This window comes from Cynocephalus volans, chromosome 8 (genome assembly GCF_027409185.1).
Source record: "Cynocephalus volans isolate mCynVol1 chromosome 8, mCynVol1.pri, whole genome shotgun sequence".
NCBI lineage: Eukaryota > Metazoa > Chordata > Mammalia > Dermoptera > Cynocephalidae > Cynocephalus > Cynocephalus volans.
Window position 1 is genome coordinate 106,570,444 of NC_084467.1, and position 23,796 is coordinate 106,594,239.

Genomic DNA, 23,796 nt, shown 5'->3' on the forward strand with positions numbered 1-23,796 from the left:
TTTAGAGATGACAGGTGGTTGTCATACTGATCCTGTTAAGAGATTTTAAGAATTGCTGAAGGGCAAGTTGTGGAAAAAATGTTTGCTAGGGACAAGCTGTCTGTTGGGGGAAACTTCAGAGATAATTGTATTTAGATTTTATCATAAGAGTGTAACTTTTGTTTAAGGAGAGGTCATACTTTAGATAATGAGCCAGTCTGACCAATTTAGCTCTTTACTAATTGTACTTTGGAATGTCACTTTAATTTACTGATATTACTAGTTTCCATTGTTAAGCTATACTTAGCCATGGAAAACTTTCATAACATTGCCTATGTCCTTATGCCCTTCTTTGATGATTGAATCAACTGATTTTTCTTGTGAAACTTCCTTGTCTTGTCAATAAAAAGAAAGGCTGATTTTGGATCGGGGCTGCTGCTCCCCTGATGGGTGGCAGGCCCTCCAGGCCTCATTGATGGTACTTTGAGCGAATTCTTTCTTTCTCTTTTCTCTGTCTCAGTTACACAGAGGAAAGTGTAACAGGAAATCTTTATCAAACCCAGAGTCACAAAATTTTCTCTGAAATTTTAGTTTTAGCACAATAAGGTCTATAAAAAGTCTTGAGTAAATTTTTATATATGGTGTGAGGAAAGAATTAGGTTTCCTTTGCTTTTGTTTTTGCTGTATTGCTGTACCATTGTTCCAGTACCATTTGTTGAATAGATTATCCTTTTCCATTGAATTACCTTGGAACCTTTGTTGAAAATCAGCTGACCACAGATGCATGCCTCTATTCCTGAACTCTCTATTATGTCTCACTGATCTATTTGTCTGTCTTTAGACGAATAGCACATTATCTTGACCACTAGTTTCATAATTAGTCTTAAAATCCAGTAGTGTTAGTCCTCCAACTTTGTTCTTTTTTTTTTCAAAGTTGATTCAGTTATTCTCTGTCCTTTGAATTTCCATAGAAGACTTAGAATTAGTTTCTCCATTTCTCCAAACATCTGCAGTGCTTTTTAAATTATTATTAGGACTGCACTGAATTTATAGAAACCCACTTTAAACACAGACATATAGATTTAAAGTGTAAGGATGGAAAAAGATATACCATGCTTAAACTAATTCAAAAAAGGCTGCAGTGGCTATATTAATATCTAACAAAGTAGATTTCAGACCAAAAAATATTAATAGGGTTTAAGAGGATCATTATAAACCAATAATGGGATGAATTTATTAAGGGCCCATAAAAATCCTAAATGTTTAGACACTGGATAACAGAGTTTTAAAATTCACAAAGCAAAACTGATAGAACTGCAAGAAATATAAGACAAATCTACAATCATAGAGATTTTAGCAAAAAGAATTGGTAAAACAAGTAGACTATCAGTGGGAAATAGAAGACTTGAACAAAACTATCAACCAAAATTCCTAATTGACATTTATAGAACAGTCCAGGCAGAAAAGCACAACACATATTCTTTTCAAGTGCACATGAGATATTTAGCAAGTTAGGCCATACTTTGGGCCATTAAAGAAGTCTCAATAAATCTAAAAGGATTAAACTTATACACAACATGTTTTATAACTACAATGGAATTAAATTAGAAATCAATAATAGAAGATATATGGAAAATCCTCAAATTCTTAGAAACTAAATATAACACTTCTAAATAACCCATGGATCAAAGAAGAAATCAGAAGGAAAATTAGAAAATATTTTGAACTATGCTGGCGAGGTTGCGGAGAAAAAGGAACTCTCATACATTGTTGGTGGGACTGCAAAATGGTGCAGCCTCTATGGAAAATGGTATGGAGGTTCCTCAAACAATTGCAGATAGATCTACCATACGACCCAGCTATCCCACTGTTGGGAATATACCCAGAGGAATGGAAATCATCAAGTCGAAGGTATACCTGTTCCCCAATGTTCATCGCAGCACTCTTTACAATAGCCAAGAGTTGGAACCAGCCCAAATGTCCATCATCAGATGAGTGGATACGGAAAATGTGGTACATCTACACAATGGAATACTACTCAGCTATAAAAACGAATGAAATACTGCCATTTGCAACAACATGGATGGACCTCGAGAGAATTATATTAAGTGAAACGAGTCAGGCACAGAAAGAGAAATACCACATGTTCTCACTTATTGGTGAGAGCTAAAAATTAATATATAAATTCACACACACACACACACACACACACACACACACAAAACCGGGGGGGGGGGGGAAGAAGATATAACAACTACAATTACTTGAAGTTGATACGACAAGCAAACAGAAAGGACATTGTTGGGGGGGAGGGGGGAGGGAGAAGGGAGGGAGGTTTTGGTGATGGGGAGCAATAATCAGCCACAATGTATATCGACAAAATAAAATTTAAAAAATAAATAAATTTTAAAGAATCATAAAAAAAAAAAGAAAAGAAAATATTTTGAACTAAATGAAAATGAAAACATAATATACCAAAATTTGTAGAATGTAGTGATATTTTCACTGGCTATATAGTTCTGGGTTGACAGTTGTTTCCTTTTAGGACTTGAAAAATGCCACGCCATTTCCTTCTGGCCTTCATGGTTTCTGATGAGAAATCCATTGTCATTCAAGCTGTTTCTCCTCTGTAGGTAAAGTGCCATTTCTCTCTCACTGCTTTCAAGATATTTTTTCTTATCAGAAGTTTGACTACGATGTGTCTTGGTGCCTATTTCTTTGGGTTTATCCTGTTTGGGGTTTGCTTAACTTCTTGAATCTGTAAGTTTATGCCTTTTGCCAAAATTGGGAAGTTTTCAGCCATTGTTTCTTGGAGTAATTTTTAAGCCTCACTTTTTTCTCTCCTTCCAGGATTCTGATGACAGGAATGTTCGATCTTTTCTTATGGACCCATGGTTCTCTGAGGCTCTGTTCATTTCTTCAGTTTCTTTTTCTCTTTTGTTCATATTATATATAATTTCTTTTGTTCTATTTTCCAGTTCACTGATTCTTTACTGTTTCCTTTATTCTGCTGTTGAGCCACTCTACTGAGATTTTATTTTGGATATTGCATTTCTCAATTCTAAAATTTCCTTTTGGTTCTTTTTCATATCTTTTATTTCTTTGCTGAGATTTTTCATTTATTGGATGAGACTTATTTTTTCATATGAATGTTAGCAATTGCTCATTGAAGCAAGCTTATGGTGTTTGCTTTAAAATCCTTGTCAGATGATTTTAATATCTATGTCAATTTGTTGTCATGTGTTAGGTGTCTTTTCTCATTCAAACTGATGAGTGATTTTTGTATTGAAACCTGGAAATTTGAGGCATTGTCATGAGACTCTAGATCTTATTAACACCTGTTTTAACTAGCTTCCTCTGACACTCCCTTCCTCTGACACTCCCCAGCGGGGGAAGTGATGCTGTTGCCTCATTACTGCCAGGAGGTGCTTGGGTATAGGTCCAGGTTCCCCATTAGGCCTCACCGACAGGCAAGTGGGGAGGTGTTACTTCTGGGCAAAGGTGGGAGGTTCAGCTCTGTATTAGTCTCTACTGATACCACCCCCATGCTGGGAGGAGTAGAGTGCCTCATTAATCATTCCTACATGGCTTCTGTGACTTGTTAGGCTGGCCCTTTTCTGGTCCATGGACTAAAGAGAACAGGGAACTCACCACTGTGTCATTCCTTGGGTCCTTAGGTCCTTGGTCAGTTGCCTTTTTCTCTTCATTTTTCAGGCTCGTTATATTTACTGCATATATAATGTCCAGGTTTTTAGTTGTACTTAGTGGGGGGAATAGGGAAAAGTATGTCTATCCCATCTTCCCGGAAGTGGAAGTCACTCTCAGCTTTTAATATTTTAAAAAAAAAAAAAGTCCTTATCTCACATTCATTTTTTGAAACATATTTTCAATGGGTAAATAATTCTAGGTTGCAAGTTTTTTTTTTTCTTTCAGTACTTTAAAGATGTTGCTCCACTGCATTCTAACTTACAGCCGTTCTGATGACAAATCTGTCATCCCTGTCTTTGTTTCTTTGTATATAACTAATAGTTGTTCCTCTGGCTGCTTTTACAATTTTTTTTTTATAACAGGTTTTGAGAGATTTAACTATGATTTGCCTAGTTTTTCTTATGTTTCCTGTGCTTGAGGTTCCTTGAGCTTCCTGGATCTGTGGCTTTATAGTTTTCATCAAATTTGGGGAAATTTTGGCCACTACAAGTATTTCTTCAAATATATGTTCTGTCCCATCTCCTACCTCCAACCGTCTTAGTCTATTTGTGCTTCTATAACAAAATACCACAGACTGGAAGGAGCCCTCATGACCTAATCTCCTAAAAGGCCCCTCTTTAATACTGTCACGATGGAGATTAAGTTTAAACATGAATTTTGGAGGGACACACATTCAAACCATAGCACCACAAGTTATTATGCCACTTGAACTTTTTCCACAATTCACTGATGTGCTGTTCATTTTAAAGTCTTTGTTCACTGCTTCATTTTGTGTAGTTCCTATTCTTATGTCTTCAAGTTTAATTTCTTCTACAATGTCTAATCTAACGTTTATCCCATTCAGCATATTTTTCCTCTCATGATTTGTAGTTTTATCACCTCTAAAATTCAATTTGGGTCTTTCATATATCTATATCTCATAATCACGTGTCACTACTTAACATGTTCAATATTTACTCCAGCTTTTTGAACATACATACAGAATAAAATTATAACTGCTTCAATGTCCATTGTCTATTTTTATCCTGTCACTTCTGAGTCAATTTCCATTGAATTTTTTTTCTCATTATGGTTTGATTTGCCTATTTCTTTGAATGCCTCAATTTTTTATTGGATGTTAGACATGGTGAATTTTGTCTTATTTGGTGCTGGATATTTTTGTTTTCCTATAAATATTCTTGAGCTTTGTTCTAGAATGCAGTTAAGTTACTTGAAAACAATTTGATCCTTATAACTCTTGCATTTAAGATATTAGGTGAGAACACAGCAGTGTTGCATCAGTTTCCTTTTGCTGCTGTGACAAATTACAACAAACTTAGTGGCTTAAAACAACACAAATTTATTATTTTATACTCTGTAGCTTATAAGTCCAAAATAGGTCTCACTGGGCTAAAATAAAACTGTGTTCATTCCTGAAGGCTACAGGAAAGAATCTATTTCCTTGCCTTTTCCAGCTCCTAGAGGCTACTCACATTCTTTGGTTCATGATCCTTTTTCCATATTCCAAGCCAGCAACTGCAGGTCAAGTGCTTTCCATGTTGTATCTCTCTCTCTTTTTTTTGGCAGCTGGCTCATACAGGGATCCAAACCCTTAACCATGATGTTACATCATGTCATATCTCTTGCCCTTCTGCCATGGGATGACACAGCATGAAGGTCCTCACAGATGCCAGTCCTCAATCTTGGACTTCCCAACCTCTAGAACTGTAAGAAATAAATCTGTTTTTAAGAACTACCCAGTCTCAGATATTCTGTCATGGCAGCACAAAACAAATTAAGACAATGTCCAAAAACTGATGTTTCATATATCTTCTCTGGATTATTAGTTGTTTTAGGTGGAAGGGTAAATCAAGTCTCAGGAGACCATTCTTCCAGGGTCTGAGTCTACATCATGTCAACCACTCTCCACCTCTAGACTGCAGGCAATCTCTGGATCTGCTATTAAGGTTGGAGGTTAACGGTTCTGGTCCATTTCTACTATCACAGTTCTACCTTACATGTCCTACTGTCTTACATCTCCACCCCTCATCCACTCCCCTATTCTTCTCACACTCCGGTCTCTCCACATTGTCATTCTTTTTTCTCCCTTAAGAAAGTTCAACTCAGTTGAATCGTCAGAGCAGCAAACATAGGAGAGCTTTGTTGTTGTAGGAAAAGGAAGTCCAGAGGCCTATGTAAAAACCCTATGAAATAAAGGGGTGGAAAATAAAAACTATCATATTACAATCATGGTCTTGAACAAAACCATCTGAGAAAAGGAATTTGCTGTTGAAATGTAGTATACAATCTGTTTTCATATTATAATGAAGTATATGACAGAGAAAGAGATATACAGAGGGTCCAGGACAGTGGTCTTCAAGTCTGTATGTACATTTGAATCATCTGGGGAACTTAAAAAAATACAGATGCCTGGACCCCACACCAGAAATTTCCATTTAATTATGGTCAAGATAGTAGACTGGGCATCAATATGTTTATAGAATCTCCACAGGTGATATGAATGTGCAGACACTGATGAGAATCACTGGTCTAAGATCTCAGCTAGTCCAGCACAGGATAATAGTTAAATGTACGGTCAGTTCAAAGAAAATGCCAAAAGTCAAATTACTCATTGGGCTTGCATTTCTGTAGTTAATGTTGGCATAGTCTGGAACAAACAGAAAAGGAAAAGTAACAGAAGGACATTACATGTGTCCCCTACACCTATGACTTCTCCCTTTATTCAAAGGTACCTGTCTGACAATTTACATTCTTTAGGTCCTGAGATTATGAAGGCAGATAGATCTTGATAATATAATCAGTAATCAGTAAATAACTCAAATTTATTGCTGTATAATACTTTTATTAAACAGCTTTATGGAAAAAAACCCCACATTTCTGGATGTGTTACATCATATAATTTTCAGGCATGTCAGAGTCCAGTGACAAATTACATTTAGAGAAAAGCTTTAAAATCCATACTTGTACACCATTTTTTTGTGAAAAACTGAAAAGCAGCTCTGTATCTCAGCACTGAAGGTTACAAAAAGCACCATTTAAAAGAGGACTCTCGCATATTTAATTCCCTTCAAATTGTAGTCTTATTATATTCCCCTTTTACGACAGACATAAAGCTGCACTCATTCAAAATGCTTCAAAGTAATACCAACCATCACCCTCCAATTTACCAAACTTCAGACAAGTCTCAAATAGGGGGACCCAGTACAGGGATTAGAACTAGTCAACAACAGTGAGCTTTGGCTATCCTAAAATCATAAGCTGAGTAGGATAAGTGTTCTGTAGAGGGGAATAAAAAAGAAATAAGATGATCAATTCCTAATATAATACTTAATGTTGGTATCCCTTAACTAACCTGACACCTACAAAATCCATAGTATTTATTATCACACCAATCTTACTGCAAAAGTACTGTGCTACTCACAATTAATTCAAGTGAATTCCAACTAATGTTGGAACTAATAAAAAATTTAATTTTTAACGAAGCTTATTCACTTCAAAGCACAACTGAGAAAAGCAAACCAAGACAAAGCCTAAATTAGAATCCTGGAGAGATTCCATTGCTAAGAATTGGATTCCAGAAGTAAGAGACTTGAATTTTTCTTTTTCTTCTTTTTCCTTATAACTTAAAAAAGACTTGGCTTTTTACTCCAAAAGTGTGGGTTCGTTGCAGAAATCAGTCCTTCAATCTCCAACTGTGACTGGCACTTATAGAGACATAAATGCCTAGATCCATAGAATTTTGAAAGACCCTTATACCTCCCAGGTCCTCCACCCCAAGGGCAACTGGAGTCAGCAGCCTCTGGTAGAAAAAAGCAAAATCTGACTTTATAGATGAGTCAGAATAATGTAGGAACAAACTGTATACCTGCTCTTAAGCCCATGCCCCCAAATCACTAGAGCATGAAGAAGCAGAAATCTCTGAGAAAGAATGTATTTCAAACACATACAAACATAGACTATTGCATATCATGTTTTAGTTGAGGTCAAAATTTTAAAAGCCCTATTTCCCCAATTAAAAGCAGGGAATCCTATCATTAGTACATCTCCTTCATCTATATTCCAGATTAATATAAATACTTCCCAGTCTGGAGGTATCGCTTCTCTGCAATCTTAATTTAATTTTAGCAGCATACATGGAATACTGACACTTCTCAAAGGTTTATCTCAGATCCATTAGTTCTACAAGAGACTAGAAATAACTGGAGGAAAGTGAGTGGGCCTAGGTTTATAGGATCCTCTCAGAAACTTCTCTTTGATTCTTCTTTTACAGAGTTTCTCCACCATACAAGCATACGTTAAAAAAGCCAACACAACTGAGGCTAGGTATGCCACTTACAGGTGCTGCCTACAATGGTTAGATGCCATTCAACTCTAAGCTTAAAGCAAGCTAATAACCATGGTATGGAACTTCTCCATACCAGCAAGATGACTAATCTATGTACTGTAGGTAATGTTTGACTTGAGACTCTGATAAAGTCGGCCTAACAAATGAACTTAAAGCAGAATAGAGAGGAAAGGGAAGGGAATAGGAACAATAATAGAGAGAAAAGGGAATAGAATAGGAACAAGAGGCAAAGCAAAGATTTTGACATACAGCTAAGTTTTATACAATAAAATCCAAGGACACCACCATCTTATGTCTGATTTAATTTTTTTAAAAAGAGGTTATTTTCAGTTCTGGGTTACTTAAGCCTTTATTTTCCTAATATCACTCCTCAGCTCAGTCATTCTTCTTTCTTTTCCCCGACAACCTTAAAACCATATTGCAGTTCTTTAAGGGTCAGCCCTCCTGAAGAGCTATTTTCTTATTCTGCCAACTTTGACTCTGTGAAATTCCTATAGGCAAAAAAAAAAAAGTCTAAAAAAGTTTTGTTTGCCTTTACTCATTTTCAAAATCTGTCAAACTGTCTTCTGCAGAAAATAAACTACCTTTTTAACTAACCAATACAAAAGGATGAGTGAATTGTACTTGGACTACCTTCCTCCCTCACAAATAGTTTCTTGGGGACAGAGATAAGGCTTCTCAGGGCCATGTACAAGGGTATTTCAAGAAGTTCATGGAAAGATCCATATTATCTTCTTATTTTTCCAAAAACTTTTTGAAGTATCCTAGTCTGAGCAGTATTGAAACGGGACAGCAGTGAATGAGTCATCACCCACGTTCTCTTACTCATCCCCTCTGTACCAGCTGGCAGGTAGGCTCCCATTTCATATCTGGCTAAAAGATTACCTAACTTGGGAAATTGACATTATCTGCTCATTTCCAGATTAGGATTAGAAAGATCTGAAGGTCACCAGCACCAAAACCTACTGTCATAAAGCCAGACCCAATTCACAGAAGCCTTTGGCTTGAGAGAAATTGAAGAGATCTCTGTTCCTGCCCCACTCTACATCTGAGTGGAGTAAAAATTTTAACACATGGACACATAGATAATCACATTTCAACACTGTTGACAAAAAATGAGTACAACAAAATCCTCCATGTAATAACCAAGATTTTGAATCCTCCTAAGTGGCCCTCTTATTTAATGGGTATTAGATGAAAACAAAATTCTAGTACAATTGAAAACTATGTAGATCCTGAGAGTTGGTTGTAACAGGATTTGGCCTACATTTTTTAAATGGCACACCATTCAAAAAGTGATTGGGACCATAAAAGGTCCTCCACAAAAGCCTTTTGCTACAGAAGATGGCCTTGGATGGCTAAAGCAATATTTACTCTCTGCAATTAACTACCAAAGCACTTAGTAATTTGTATTCCCAGCTACACAACAACGCCACAACTTATTGCCTCACACTTGGGTCAAGAGGTCTACATAGCCGAGATAACTGTGTTGGTAGCTTTGTCTAGGAAAGACAGGAGGTAGCTAAACGGACCTGTAGGTTTCCTCTCAATGTGACTGGGCTCATGCTAGCAGTCAAGGAGTCTCTTAATCATCAACAGGTTGGCCTCCTTCAGTGCCAAATGTTTGACTTCCATTTATCTGTAAAATGGAAGAGCCACAGATACTTGGAAAAAAGTGTTTTATCTCTGAATCCCAAGAGTTGATTGAATAGCTACTTTTCAGTCCATAAATGGAAATCAGTGACCCCTTTCATCATCAAACACTTTTAAAAAGAAGAGGCAGAATGATCTTGTTAACACTTAGTGCAAAGAGCAACACTTTTCGTCATTGGGAACCACAGGGATGCTTTCTTGCTTCTTGGCCTAACAAATTTTTAGGTTGAGGGAACCCTTCAGATGCATCAAATGAGCCTGAATGAACTTATATTTAGAGCAGTGTTTAGTGTAATAATGTGCACAATCTGGGCCATATTAGTGTAAGATTGTAGAGGGCTAGACTAGAAAAGGAAATCTTAAGAACCATTTACCAAGAGCTTGAATTTCTCTAATACAATCTCTTAAGACCAATGAAAGGCTTTTTTTTTTTCATTAAAGAAAAATGCAGGCACATAAAAATCCTTCAAGAATGAAAGACATGAAAGTTTTCCCTGGTTCCACTCCTACCTTCAGTGCCATCTGTTCTGAGAAAGAAAAGATGGAAGCAGGGCCAGCCCAAGTGGGAAACCTGTGGTATGTGTCAGTATGGCCTAAGCTATGGCACCAAACTGAAACAAAAAAGTAGATCTTCTGCATGCTGCCTTTCTTATAAGGCTGAGTGATATTTTTTTTAGTAGAAGTTAAAACAAGCAGTAACAAAGTGACCTGGGCCTGTGCTAGGCTGAAAAGGAGATCTACTGGCAGCCTTAGTCTCTGAAGTGGGACAGGTCTCACACAACTTTTCAGAAGGGTCACTTACCCATTGAGTTTCATGTTAGAGAGGGGTGAGGTATGGGATCTGAAGGAGGCTGTTAAAGGAAGAATGTGAAAGAGAGGAAAAAAGGATTCTTGTGGGGTATCTAGTATCATAAAAATCACAGATTGTGTCACATATTCTGGGAATACAGAAACCATGCAAAAAAAAAGCTGCCCCTGCAATGAGGCAGCTGTATGAAGGGCAGCAGTCTAGCACAAGTCCATCCCTTGGAAAGCCAAGGTAGCAGTGACTCTCTGCCCAACAAGGATCCTAAGAGTATGCTGTTCTTTCATTTTAGGAAAAAAGTTTCCTGTATAGTTATTCCTGCAACATCCTAAAACAGGTCTTGGTGAGTACCCACAGGCAGAGAGAATACATCTAGCTGGGGTTAGGAGGCTTCCATTAACCTTCCTCTTATATGTAGATATATATTTTTTTTTTCTTAAAATAAATTCCACAAACTCATAAAGCTCTCATCTGCAATCAATTGCAAAAGCAGAGCATCCTACTCAGAGGCTCTGAAACACACATATCAGCCTCAAAGCAAATCAGCCTTCCAGTCTCAGATAAGACTGGTTTAGTCCAGAAAGGCAAGAAAGATACTTCTCCTGAATCCTTGGAGGCAAGAAGGGATCCCTTCAGATGGGCTTGTACAGCAGAGTAGTGACATACTTCTTCTTGTAGCGATGGGTTGCACTAAGGACCATCACACTGTCCTGCAAGGGAAAACAACATATGCAGCTAATTCATGAGTTCAAGCAGTAGGCAGTTCTCCCCAGCCATCAGTCCTTCACAGTCACTCACTTTGGACAGAGACAGTTTGACAGAATAGAAAGAGGTTGCTTTGGGGGTCAAATCAGCTTCAGTTCCTATCCTGACTCCTATCATTATTCTATCTGTGGCATTGGGTAATCTACTTAATGTCTCTAATTTTATTTTTCTCATCATTACAAAAGGATAACACCTATCATTAAGGCGGCTCTGATGATCGCATGAGAATATCTGGCACAGTCAGTCCCTGACACATAAAAGGTGCTGAAGAAATATTTAGTCTCCTTCCTCACTTTCTTCCCCATTTTAAATTCTAATATTGGGCTTAAAACTAGTAAAGAAAAAAATAAAGAAATATATCCTGGCATCCATTTCTAAAAGGAAGTCTTAAATGCAATGAGAGAAAAGGGAAGTGATCCTTCTAAAAAACCATTTCCAAGCCTCGATGCAGGTCTAATTTCCATGTAATGGCAGAGATGAATTCAAAAAGTCCTCTCTGATCCACAGGGAACCTAGGAATCCCCCTCTATCCTTGAACACAGTGGAGCCCTAGATCCTCCTTAGAAAGACACTCAATCCAATGGATCAATTCCAAACAGCCTGAACAATCTGAAAGAACCGTGAACGGGTCAAAGCCAGGCTGAACCAATATAACCAAGACCTTCACCTGGGTCAGAACCAGTGAGAGCAGAGTAAGAGCTACTGTTTCCCAAGCTTTGTTACAGATCACAGATGTACCGTAGGAAGAGATAACAGCCTTGTGGGCATCAGCTGACAGCCAAGGAGCAGCTGTAGGACACAAAATTCAACCAGATCCCAAAGAACCCGAGAAAATCCAATTTAGAAACCAGTGTATCTTCCTACTTTCCCCTTTACCGTATTATCCACAATGAATGTTTCTCAGGTTAACATTTTGTGACCAGAGTACACTGATAAATGGAGACAAGGCAGATAAAAAAAATTAAACTCCAAGAAAGGTTTTATAGAAATGAAGAGCAGATGAGAGAAAGATCTACTTTGAAAAACCCAGTACAAAGATATATAGGAAAGAACATGGAATTAGGATAAGAGGACTGAACCTCCGGCCTGTGTCTGGTACTTACTGGCAATTTGACCTTCTCTGAGCCTTAGTTTCTTTATCTATAAGATAGGGATTAAAAATAATACTTATCTCACAAGGTTATTATAAAAATTAATACTATATTCTTAAATTTTATATGCTACCACATAATCTGTTAAAGTCAGCTGTATCAGTAATTTCCCTAATCTAGCTGCAGATCTAAGGAATATAAGTAGCTTAAAAAAAAATTACTGGGGCCCATTCTCGATGCACTTATTCAGAATCTCTGGGGAAGAAGCCGCTGAATCTGTATGTTCACAATCTTCCTGATCAGCCTAGTTTGATAACCACAGAGCTATGTAACTTTATTCCAATAGCCAAACCACAAAGACATGACAAAACAGAACAGAACAGACATTTTCAACCCAGAAACTGAAGCAGCACAAAAACCAAGGAGGACTCTAGAGTTGGAGGGGACAGGGCAGATCTTGTCACATTTCTCATTTACCTAATGTATAGGAAAGATGCAAGCCCTTGGCTATATATGAATGAGACGCCTGAAAGTAGCTCGATTCCACATTTAAAAAAATAGAAAGCTTAAATCACATTTAAGCATTCTTTGAACTGGAAGCTAACCCTGCTTTTTCCGCAAATGAAAACTGCTGCTATGAACTCAAACTTAAGTGGTATAAAGGTTCTATCCACCCAAAAAGAAACTGGGAAGCAAAAAAGTCCATTCAATCACAGGGCAATTGAGCTAGCCAGAACACAGATATAGAGACTGAGATTTAAAAACAGACAACCCACTAGTTAAAAAAGAAAGTTCTACAATTTGAGCATTACTCCCAGCTTCCGTTTCAATGAAATAGCATAGTAAGTAATCACTGGAGAACATCTGTCACCCTTGTCCTCTCACTTTGTGGAGTTCTGGGAAGAGTCAAGGCCATCACTTACCTTAATGGACAATGCATAGAGATGGTTCAGCATAACATGGTTGGGCTCAGGGAGTAAGGCTGGGTCACACTAAGAAAGAAAAAAAAATCACTAAACAGGATCAGATGCACAGACAGATAAGACAGTTTACTCTTCCTCAGAGCTCTTTGAGACTATGGAGAAACTCTAAACTAAAACACATTATCTCTTTTAAATAATGCACCCACCTTGGTATATTTTAAAAATACATTCACATTACAAAAAATTAGAAAAATTTTCAGTCCAAAGCAGAAACCCTAAGCCTCAAAATCTACTAATCTTCCTTAGTAGGGCTAAACAAAAATCTTGCCCATGACACATATGGAAGATTTGTGTTAAGAGGCAAAAACAATCTTAGAATTATTAACATTATTTATTATTAGACTGAATAAAAATATAAGTTGCATGCAAAAAAAACTTTTTATAATTATTTTATATATCCCCAATAATAAGTATTCCTTATCTTGTATTGGAATAGAAGTCCCAGAAATTGGTTCTAGCAATTCATAGATGGTCCTGATTTTATTAAGACCAGGAGACAACTATAAATTTTGTTATCAGCACTTGAAGAAGCCACAACTCAGCCTGGAAAAAAAAATCTGTAATGTCACTGATATGTTGTATATGTTTTATAAACTCAATATATCTTTACAATAATCCCAAACCTCTAGAATTACTGAACTTTGGCCTGAATGGTACTAGAGATCCACAGATGTCCCAGCAATACTCTCAGGATACTCACAGAAATATTAGTGTCCTTGTTAAGAATAACTTGGAGTAGGTGAGGAGGAAGGATGGGTGGAGATTTGAATCTCTCCTCAGATCGAAACACATACATTTCTTGACCATAAGGCCCTGGGGGTGAGCTGGAAAGGTCTGAAAGATATTTATGCAAATATGAGGGAAAATTGAAGAATTAGTAAGAATGTGTTGCTTTGTGTTGCTTCGCCCCCTGCAGATTTGTCACCCCACTTCCCCTGGTTGACGGAGACGCAAAGGATTACTCAAAGCCCATCTCTTCAGAGCAGTGAGAAGCCCAGAAGTGGTTAACTTCCCTCGGACCCTCCAGCAAGAGGCAACCCTTCCTTGGGAAATTAACGCCGAATTGGGGTTCTCTTCCTGCATATATTTTCCAGACCAGGAAGTTACAGGAAGAGACTTGGTGGGGTTATAGTTTAACAGCATTAGCTGGTAACTTTCAGTAAAACAAGCCAGATGACATTCCAGTAAGGCAATTAACAAAAGCTTGATTTTAGCAAACATTCCTTCACCCTCTAGCAATTTTCCAGCAAGTTAGATATCAGTCAGTAACTAATCTGTCTTTGAGCCAGCAACCTTGCTGTGCCACAATTCTTTATCTTACACCAGAGACTTATAGCCTGAGGAAAATTTCCAGTCCTCCGCAAGGTCCATATTTGAAACTGCAAGACTTTGGAAAACCAGGCCCTGTGAGGTACATTTGCTTTTTAGTATATTCCACAAGAATGCATGGGAAAATCTAGCAATACTTGGCAGTTAATATTAAATATGATAGAAGTCATAGATCATAAACTTGTGACATGTTGGGTCTACAACTGTATGGTTACCAAAGGAAAAATCCAAGTCATCCTGGACACAAGCCATGAAGTTCTTCAACATGGCAACATGATTTGGGGGACAGAAGAAGAGATGAAGGGTCAAAGACCCAGGCTCAAGGAGGAGCTACTCCATTTATCAGTTGTAAGAACTTGGACAAATCCCTTCACTATGGTCAGTTTCCTCATCCATAAAACAAAATTAATAATCTTTGCCCTATTTCACAATGATTGCAGCAAGAACAACAAAATGTACACAGTAGTCATTAGAGAAATGCAAATCAAAACCACAGTAAGACACCACTTCATACTAGGATGGCTATAATCAAAAAGACAGACAATAACGAGTGTTTGCAAAGACGTGGAGAAACTGGAACCTTCATACTATCCCCATTGCTAGCAGTAATGTAAAATAGTTCAGCCACTTTGGAAAAGTTGGAAGTTCCTCAAAAAGTTAAACATAAAGTTACCCTATGACTCAGCAATTACACTCCTGGATATATACCCAAGAGAAATGAAAACATATGTCCACACAAAAACTTGTACAGGAATTTTTATAACAGCACTATTCATAATAGCCAAAGGGTGGAAACAATTCAAATGTCTATCAACTAATGAATGAATAAACAAAATGGTATGCCCATACAATGGAATTCTATTCAGCCATAAAAAAAGCAAAGTATGATACATGTTACATATAACATGGGTTAACCCTAAAAACATGCTGAATTAAAGCCAGACACAAAAGACCACATATTATATGATTCTATTTAGATGAAATGTCTAGAATACTGAAATCCAAAAAGACAGAAAGTAGATTTGTGGTTGCCAGGAGTTGAGGGGATGAGGGAATGGAAATTGCTAATGGGTACAGGATTTCTTTTTAGGGTGATTAACACACTCTGGAATTAGATAGTGATGGTTGTACAACTCTGAATATACTAAAAATTACTGAATTGTACACTTTAAAAGGGTAAACTTTATGGTATGTAAATTATATCTCGAAAAAATGTATGCAGACAAGAACAGAAGGAAAAATACAAAAATGAAAAGAACTATATTATGATATCACTTTTTTAATTAAAAAATGTTTTTATAGTCTCTGGTAAAAAAGATTTCGATAATCAGTTTGCTATAAGAACTCAGGTTTCAGCTAAATATATGCAGCAAGAGGAAAAAAAGTAACAATAGTACTATGATATTAAACAATATCTTAAAAATATGTAGAACTTGAAACTTTTCAAAGTACTTTTGGTTATTTTGTCACGTGATCAACAAAACATCCTTGATAAGAACATAGAACAGTTTTTATTTCCTTTTCGCCAGAGAAAAATAAATACTAATTTGTTAAATGATTTGCCCAAAGTCACACACACAGCTAGATGTTAAATAAGTGCAGATTAAAACCCATCATCTGAAGATTCCTAATAAAATGTATTCTAAGCCTTACTTCAGTGGACTGGGAAACTGGGTGAAAAAGGGAAGACAGAAATATCAAAGGTATGCTAATCTCTCTTTATAATTTATGATTACATGTCTATTAGTCATTGGTTGCTTTGTCAGAATCATATAATGCAAAAATTTAGTAAAAAGTAGCCTCATAATTTAATTCAGTATTTTTAAACCTTTTAAAATCACTGCCCAGCCTCCAGTCAAGAAGAATGTCCAGCTTAACTTTCTGAGCTTATATAATGAATAATATTTTCAAAATTTTCCTAAACAGGTAATTATTATACTATTGATAATTCTTTTAGAAACTGCACAAGCCACCCTTGTGCTCTGAGATTCTAATATGCTCCACTTAAAGAACTGCACCTCCTCAGCTGATAATCACTGACTGTCTAAGCATCTGATTTTACTGTTAGGAACTCTGAATCTCAAATGTTGAGGAACTTGTCCATGACGGCAAAATTAGCTAGCAGAGTCAGGTTTTGAACTCACAAGAGAGAAGTGTGCTAACCCGTAATACAGTGCATAGTTCTTTAGACAGTCATAGCTCTTACTATAAAGTAACAAAAGAAAATAAAATATAGTAACAAAACAGTAACTATGAATGTGGTTAACAAAACATTCTTCTGGTTCTATAGCAAATGTAAGTAGAGATGAAGTCCTTGGAAAAAATAATAAGGAAACAAAAATGTACAGGTCTTCTCCTCTACCAAGGAATTTTTTCTTTTAACCAAAACCTTGCAAAATTTAAATTACATACAAAACAATTGTGGGTTTTGTTTTGTTTTGTTTTGTTTTAAACTCCTTTTCCCTCAAGGACTGCCCCACTTTTAGGGCCTCATAAAACTGTAGAAATGCCATCTGAGTTCTCAAACTGGCAGGATTAAGCTGAAGCAGCTTAACAAGACAAAGCAGGCACCACTAGTCTACACTGGGTGATACCACCAAAGGTCAATGGAAAACCTGAAATATTACTAAAAATAGCTTTTCAAACTACAGGCTGTAGCTCATTAGTGGATTACAAAAGGTAAAATAGAAAAGAGAGTGCATCACACATGTAATAAAGGCAAATATTGTACCATGAGGCCTGTGTTACTGGTGTGTGTGTGTGTGTGTGTGTGTGTGTGTGTGTGTGTGTGTGTGTGTGTGTGTGTGTGTGTGTGTGTGTGTGTGTGTGTGTGTGTGTGTGTGTGTGTGTGTGTGTGTGTGTGTGTGTGTGTGTGTGTGTGTGTGTGTGTGTGTGTGTGTGTGTGTGTGTGTGTGTGTGTGTGTCTGGTTAAAAAAATTTGAAATAGAATACACCAGACTGAGATGTTTTTTGCCCAAAGAAGTTAAACTAAATGTTTACATTAGAAATATATATAGGATTCAGAAGGAACAAGCATTATAAGAAAGATAGCAAGAAAGAGCAAATACTATAAAATGACCTCGATAAGATGTCTCAGAGCTCTCCATAGAATCCAGCTTTAAAGCATCAAACACCTCAAAATCAGATTTCTTGACATGGATCAAATTGTTAATCGTGCCAAGCTGACTGGTAACCACAGGCTGAAACAGAGAATAGAAAAAATTACTGAATCCCCTTTTCAAATCTGTCTCTTCCATCCAACCCTATTCTTTTTGTAAAAGTTAAAAATGATCATACTCCATCTTTTATCAAGAGAAAAATTCAGTGTGGGGGAGCTGCTGCCCATCAATCCTGACAGCAATGACAGCTAAAATGAATCTGCTAAGTCAGTGGCTACCCTCGGAGATCAAGGCCTTACCTCTGAGGGATCATGAACCCACTGTCCATCCACAAAGAACTTGTATTGGTGCTCTCCCTCAGGGAGGTCCAGGATGGCAACAAAGTCATTATGGCTACAGAAGAAAACAGAAAGTCAAACAGCAAATTCCCTTTAGAGGACAGAATGTAAAAACCAAGTGGCAATTGCAGTATCATACCAATGATCTCCCATATTCCTAAGCCACTTTATCCCTTAACATAAAAAATAATTTATAAATCCATTCTCCTTTCCTATATCACCTTAGACATGTATTTGCAAACCCGTCCCAACAACTTTAATTCTTAACCAATATCTGTAAAAGAATAATGAAGACATTAATCTCCCAAAATGATTCACCTTAGTACAACTATTTTGCTCACAGAATAGATTCCTCACAAGTATAAATAAGATAACAGGTAGGTTCAGGATACAGAAGTGCCTCGAGGTACTCTTTCCATATTTTGGTGAGCCATTTCTGGGAAATGACCTACCATACAAAGGGCATTCTGACAACCAGTTAAATAATTCATTATTCCTTTGCATGCAACAAATAACATTGCCATCTAGAACTTTACATATCTTTTGCTTTTAGCGCAGAAATCAGAGCAATAGGACTCAGCCAGTTACAGAAAACTTCCCACCAGCATAGAAGGACTTGTATAACACAGTCCTAAAGAATGCACCCACAAAGCTGTTGTAAGTCCCTCTGAGGCAGTGATAGTCTAAATGGGAAAATATCTCTGAGTTGCAATGAAGTTTAAAAATAAGTCACAGATATGGTAAGTGGTCACAGAAAAGTAAACCAGCCTGTTCTAGACAGAGTCCCTAGCAGGCACAAAAAAGTAAACCAGCCTGGTCTCTCTTCTGAGAAGGGAAATCAGGTCTCTATTCCTGGACTCTGAAGACCCAACCAAGTCACTTGTCTTCACCTCTTAATCAGTGGAATCTTGGTGCTCCAATTGTTGAAGGACCCAGAGATGAAGACCTCCTTGCCTCCTTCAGACCAGCGGATAACAGTGGGCCGGGCCTGTTGTGTGGGCTTTACAGAGTCCTCCAAATCCTGCTGCCATGATACAAACTCCTTGTCCCCAGGGAGCTGTAAGAAGGAGTAGGTCATCCCTAGAATAAATTGTGACCCAAGAATTCTTAAAAGGTCACTCTCCTCCCTAGGGTAAAGAGAGGTGCTTAGGCTTGGGCTAAGGACATAAACCCTAAAATTAGCAACTAAATCAGATTTTGAACAAACTGCAGAAACAGAACTCATGTAGGACTAAAAATGTTCAAATGGCTTATGCTTACGTGCTGACTAAATCACAGCCTAACTGCTGAGTCTGTGTACATTACTCACTTGCTCAGAGCCTTAGGACCTCCCTTAAAATTAAAAAATAAAAAAAACCTAACTTCCTACTACCAGATTAACTCAAAGGCAAGCAATTATAATACACTTGTGAGTGCCTCTTAAAAGAAAAATGTGAAAATAAAGTATGGTATAAAAGATAAGTTAGCCATATATTTTTCCACAGGCAAATACGAACAACTCTCAATCATCAGCTGTAATCAAAGTTAGAGATAACAAAATCCATACATAATTCATAAACTCTATTTTAGGTAATAGGTTACAAACATAAGGGACATTAAAAATTCAAAAACCAGATCAATGATTTCTTAAAATTTGAGAAGTGGTTATAAAATCTTACTTGCTTATCTATGCCAGGTTATAATTATTATTTCAGGAGTAGGGATGAAAATACTGGATCCTCAAAGAGAAAGAGACCAAAAACACAGCTTCCTTGAACAAGAGCAGTTCCATTATCAAAGGAGGTTTGTAAGATTCTGAAAAAATTAACTCCTTAGTTAAGTTTCTTTTCATCTCCATCCTTTAGACCAGAAGTTGGCAAACTACAGCCAGTGGGTCAGATGCTTTTATAAAGTTTTATTGGAAAATAGTTACGCTTATTTGTTTATCTTTTACAGCTGCTTTCATGCTACCATGGCAGAAATGAGTAATTGCGCAGTCCACAAAATCTAAAATATTTACCTGACCATTTACAGAAAAAGTTTGCTGACCCCTGCTTTAGATTAGCTTGTGACTTCGGTAAATAGGTAAATAAGAAAGTACAGTATTAAGTGAAAATATTGCCAAATAAAATAATGTGAGTTAAAAACAAACAAGAAAACGTATTCATTTGGGCTTTCTTTTCAAAATGATTGAGGTAGTTTGCCTTCCATACTGTCTCTCAATTATTTTTCAAAACTACAGCATGAGACATCAGTAGCAGCAAAATCCAAAGTAAATGGAGAAAGAATTGAAGAGACTTTCACATTATATAAAGAATTGGCTTAAGAGAAAAGCTTGGTCTCCATATTCTCAAGGCAATGCACTCCTGCCTGACTGGCTACATTAGAATTACAGGACTTTTCACATATGCCTAAGAATAACCCTCAAATTCTGATTCAGACATAGGGTTCAGGAATCTATTTTTGAAAAGCTTCCCAGGTGATAATACTGTGTAATACTGTGATTATGTTAAAATAAACACAGAAACAAACAAACAAACAAACAAAAAACCTCATCTTTAGAAGTACATCATAAAATGTTACAGATAAAATAATATTTAACATAATGTCTGGAATTTGCTTCAAAATAATTGGAGTGGGGAGCCATGGGTCAGGATATAGATGACACATGTTCATTCATGATTTGATCGTTGTTTAAACTGGGTGACAGGTACATAGAGTTCATTATACTGTTCTCTCTACTTTGTAAATATTTCCAATTTTCCATAAAATAAACAAATCCCAGGTGATTCTAATGTGCAAATAGGATTGAGAACCTTTGAACTAGTCCACTGATGAAGGCTAGCATTGGAAGCAATGTAGGCCCCACGGTCACTGTTTCTATTAGTCACTGTTATGACTTAGGATTTTCAGTTTAGAATTTGAAAGCTATAAACTATTAATATGCCTAGCTTTGGAGGAAAGCCCTTCTGATTATGACATGTCATTTCTGTGGTAGGAATGAACACAGCTGAGTAGCAGAAAGACTGTTTACTCCAAGTTAAATAGTCAGCCAAACCCCTAGGACAAGAGGCAAAACAAGAATTAGAACTACAGTTTGAAGATGTTTAAATAAAATATTGAGGGAAGAGAAAGAAGATAGATTGGAAGCTATAAATTTTCAGATTTGAATAAGACTAAGAATTATCTGCACCAATTTTCTTATTTCACAAATGGCAAAATTGAGATGAGGGAAAGAATGATTCAAAATAGGTCCTGTTCAGACAGAGCAACCTGACTTTTACTCAGGACACCAATTACTGCAAGTCACAGTTTGACAAATACTCTTAAATCCTGAGTCATCAATGTAGGAGAAGGGTAAAAATACAATGAGGCAGATCACCTTCAGACAGCTTTGAAGAACTAAATTCAGATGGCTGGGTAGACAGCCCAAATGATGAGGAAGAAGTCCTGAAGTAGGAGAAGGAAGAAAGGAATGGAGAAGAAACCCCGAGAAATGCTCCTTTCGATCACTTTCACTTCTCTCTCTGTGATCACTTTCTAAGGTAGGAGTCAAGAAAATAAACAAACCATGGAATTCAAATTTCATGTGCTACGAATGTGTCAAATAATTATCTGCTCTTCTAATGTCTCAGTTTAGTGGGCAGTAATGAAGTGATAAGAAACATCAAACACACCCCAATCTCCTCAATCCCTCCATTTTTCAATTTCACCTCAGTCAGCCTACAATGGAGGAATTAAATGTATTTAATGCTGACAGCTCTAAAAGGGATAAGAAACATTAGGATGGTAATCACATTGCTGTCAGCTCCATCTGTCTTTTCTGTCTAGTGAACACAAATTGCCATATTCTTGAAAGTCCTTGAAATGGAGAGCAAGGTCTTCAGGGCATCTGTGGGTGGTTGTTTTCAGCCACGGCAACATTTTGAAGTAACCACTGAGAAGTGTAGAAATTCTGGAATCATTTGCTCTCCCACGGGAGAAGCAGCTGGGCGTGAAAGAAGCACAGCCTCAACCACCACAACTATCAAGTACGGGACAAAAACTGAGCAGCCCACCAAAATGATGTCCTGCATTAATCCTCAAGACTAGGAGCAAGTATTCAAGTAAGCAAGTGGTCGCTGCTCACAGCTATGACAAAGGGGAAAACGATCCTGGAAGGGCAAAAATGATACTGAAATACATATAAATTTTCAGGAAAAAGAAATTATTTTAGTCACCTCTGGACAAATGTGAGAAACTGCCGCCTACAGCCAGCGCCTCAGGCAAACTACCCTCTGAAGTTTACCACCAGGGCTTACAACCTATAAATTCAGCAAGTCTTTAGAAGAGCGCAGCTGGGCGCGTTAGGAGAACGGGGTACGAATAAGGTGTCTACTGTTCCCACCCTAAAAATGTGGGCAACAGATTAATCAGAACACCAGGAAAACAAGAACTTCGCCTCTTTCTCCTATTTTGAGGCAGCGCCGCAAGAAGAATTAACATCCAACACCTCCATCCCCGGAAAATCGCTTTAATTCAAAAAACCGTAACCCAGTTCGCTGCGATGAGAAAGCCAAGCAAAGAAGGAGGAGCCGGGAAACCAAGCCCGCCGCAGCATCGCCAACAACCGGGGGCGTGCGGACGCCTACCTTGGAGTCGGGCAGGCTGAAGACGCTGGGGTCGTCGGTGCTCCCCACCATGATCTTGTGCTCCTTGCCCGGGGCATGGCCTCCAGCGCCCTCGGCGCGGGCAGCCTTGCCGCCGTGCCGCTCCCCGGACACCCGGTCGCTGGTGGTGTTTCCCATGGCTGCAGCTCGAGTCGGGGGCCACCTGTCGCGGGGAACGACAGCGGGTGGGGAACACCCCAGCGACCACGTCAGCGGCGCCTCCGGCCCCGCCCCTGCGCTTGGGAAGGGAATCCCGGCACCAGGGAAGCCGAGCCCCGGGGAGACCCCCCAGTCCCCCCTGGCCCGCAGGAACGCCCGCAAATCTCCAGGCCCCCTCGCCGTCCCCTGCCCAGGAAACCCGCAGGCGGGAACTCCCGCGCATCCCCGCCCTCCCTGCCCGGGGGCGCCCCCGCCCCAGTCACCTCTGGCAATAGGTTTCCTCCTCCCCGGGCCCCTGGCGGTAGGGCTGTTCTGCGGATAAAGTTACTAATAAAGTTGTTGAAATTGAAGCCTCGCCCCAGGCGAGCAATCCGGGTTTCCTCCTAAAATGGCTACGAGGCCTGGGGCACGGGTCCCGCCCTGTGCACGTTCCCTGCGGCCGCCGGCCTCTCTAGCCGCCGCGCCGCCTCGATGGTGAGCAGTCGCGCGCGGCCTCCAGCGCCAGGCGGGGGCGCTCGGCAGGGCCCAGTCGTTGGAACGTTGAGTTCCTGATCTTTCCCTGCGGAGGGGGATCGGAGCCGCCTGTCTGGGCTCCGTACTCGGTCCCCGGAGGAAGGCATCGCTTTCTTCCCGGCCTCCTCGCCCGCTCTCAGGTGCTTGAAAACTTTCTCTGGGCGGCGTCATTGTGATTGGCCACCCAGAGAATGGGTTCCTATGGGGAATAAAAAAGGGACTTCCAACTCAGGGCGGACGGAAATAGTGTAATTGCTGGAGGCCAAAACTCTGCTGTGCGGAGCGTCAAGGAAAGAGCAGTCGGCCCCACTGGGGTCCCGAGGAATGGAGTGATTAGGGGATAGACCTTGACAAGTTAGTAAAATGTAGCCTAGGAGAAGA

At 38.6% G+C, this 23,796-nt stretch overlaps 1 protein-coding gene across 1 annotated transcript; it reads right to left on the reverse strand.

Moving 5' to 3' along the window:
• Nucleotides 1-6,508: 6,508 nt before the first annotated feature.
• PRKAB2 (protein kinase AMP-activated non-catalytic subunit beta 2) lies at nucleotides 6,509-23,271 on the reverse strand. The gene is made up of 8 exons (XM_063104621.1): nucleotides 23,166-23,271; nucleotides 22,726-22,906; nucleotides 19,006-19,172; nucleotides 18,077-18,170; nucleotides 17,738-17,858; nucleotides 14,030-14,163; nucleotides 13,270-13,338; nucleotides 6,509-11,200 (listed from the first exon to the last, which is right to left on the reverse strand). Exons 2-8 carry the CDS (start codon nucleotides 22,879-22,881, stop codon nucleotides 11,123-11,125), a joined length of 819 nt encoding a protein of 272 aa, XP_062960691.1. The 5' UTR covers nucleotides 22,882-22,906; nucleotides 23,166-23,271; the 3' UTR covers nucleotides 6,509-11,122.
• Between the last annotated feature and the right edge of the window lie 525 nt (nucleotides 23,272-23,796).

What these genes read in the sequence shown, in the direction of transcription:
- PRKAB2 (XM_063104621.1), bottom strand. Translation starts at nt 22,881, where the DNA reads ATGGGAAACACCACCAGCGACCGGGTGTCCGGGGAGCGGCACGGCGGC. An exon ending in CTCTGAGACATCTTATCGAG is followed by an intron (nt 14,164 to 17,737) that starts GTCATTTTATAG and finishes AATATCTTTCAG; the next exon opens with ACCTTTCCAGCTCACCCCCA. An exon ending in ACAAGGACACTAATATTTCT is followed by an intron (nt 13,339 to 14,029) that starts GTGAGTATCCTG and finishes TTTCTTTCTTAG; the next exon opens with TGTGACCCAGCCTTACTCCC.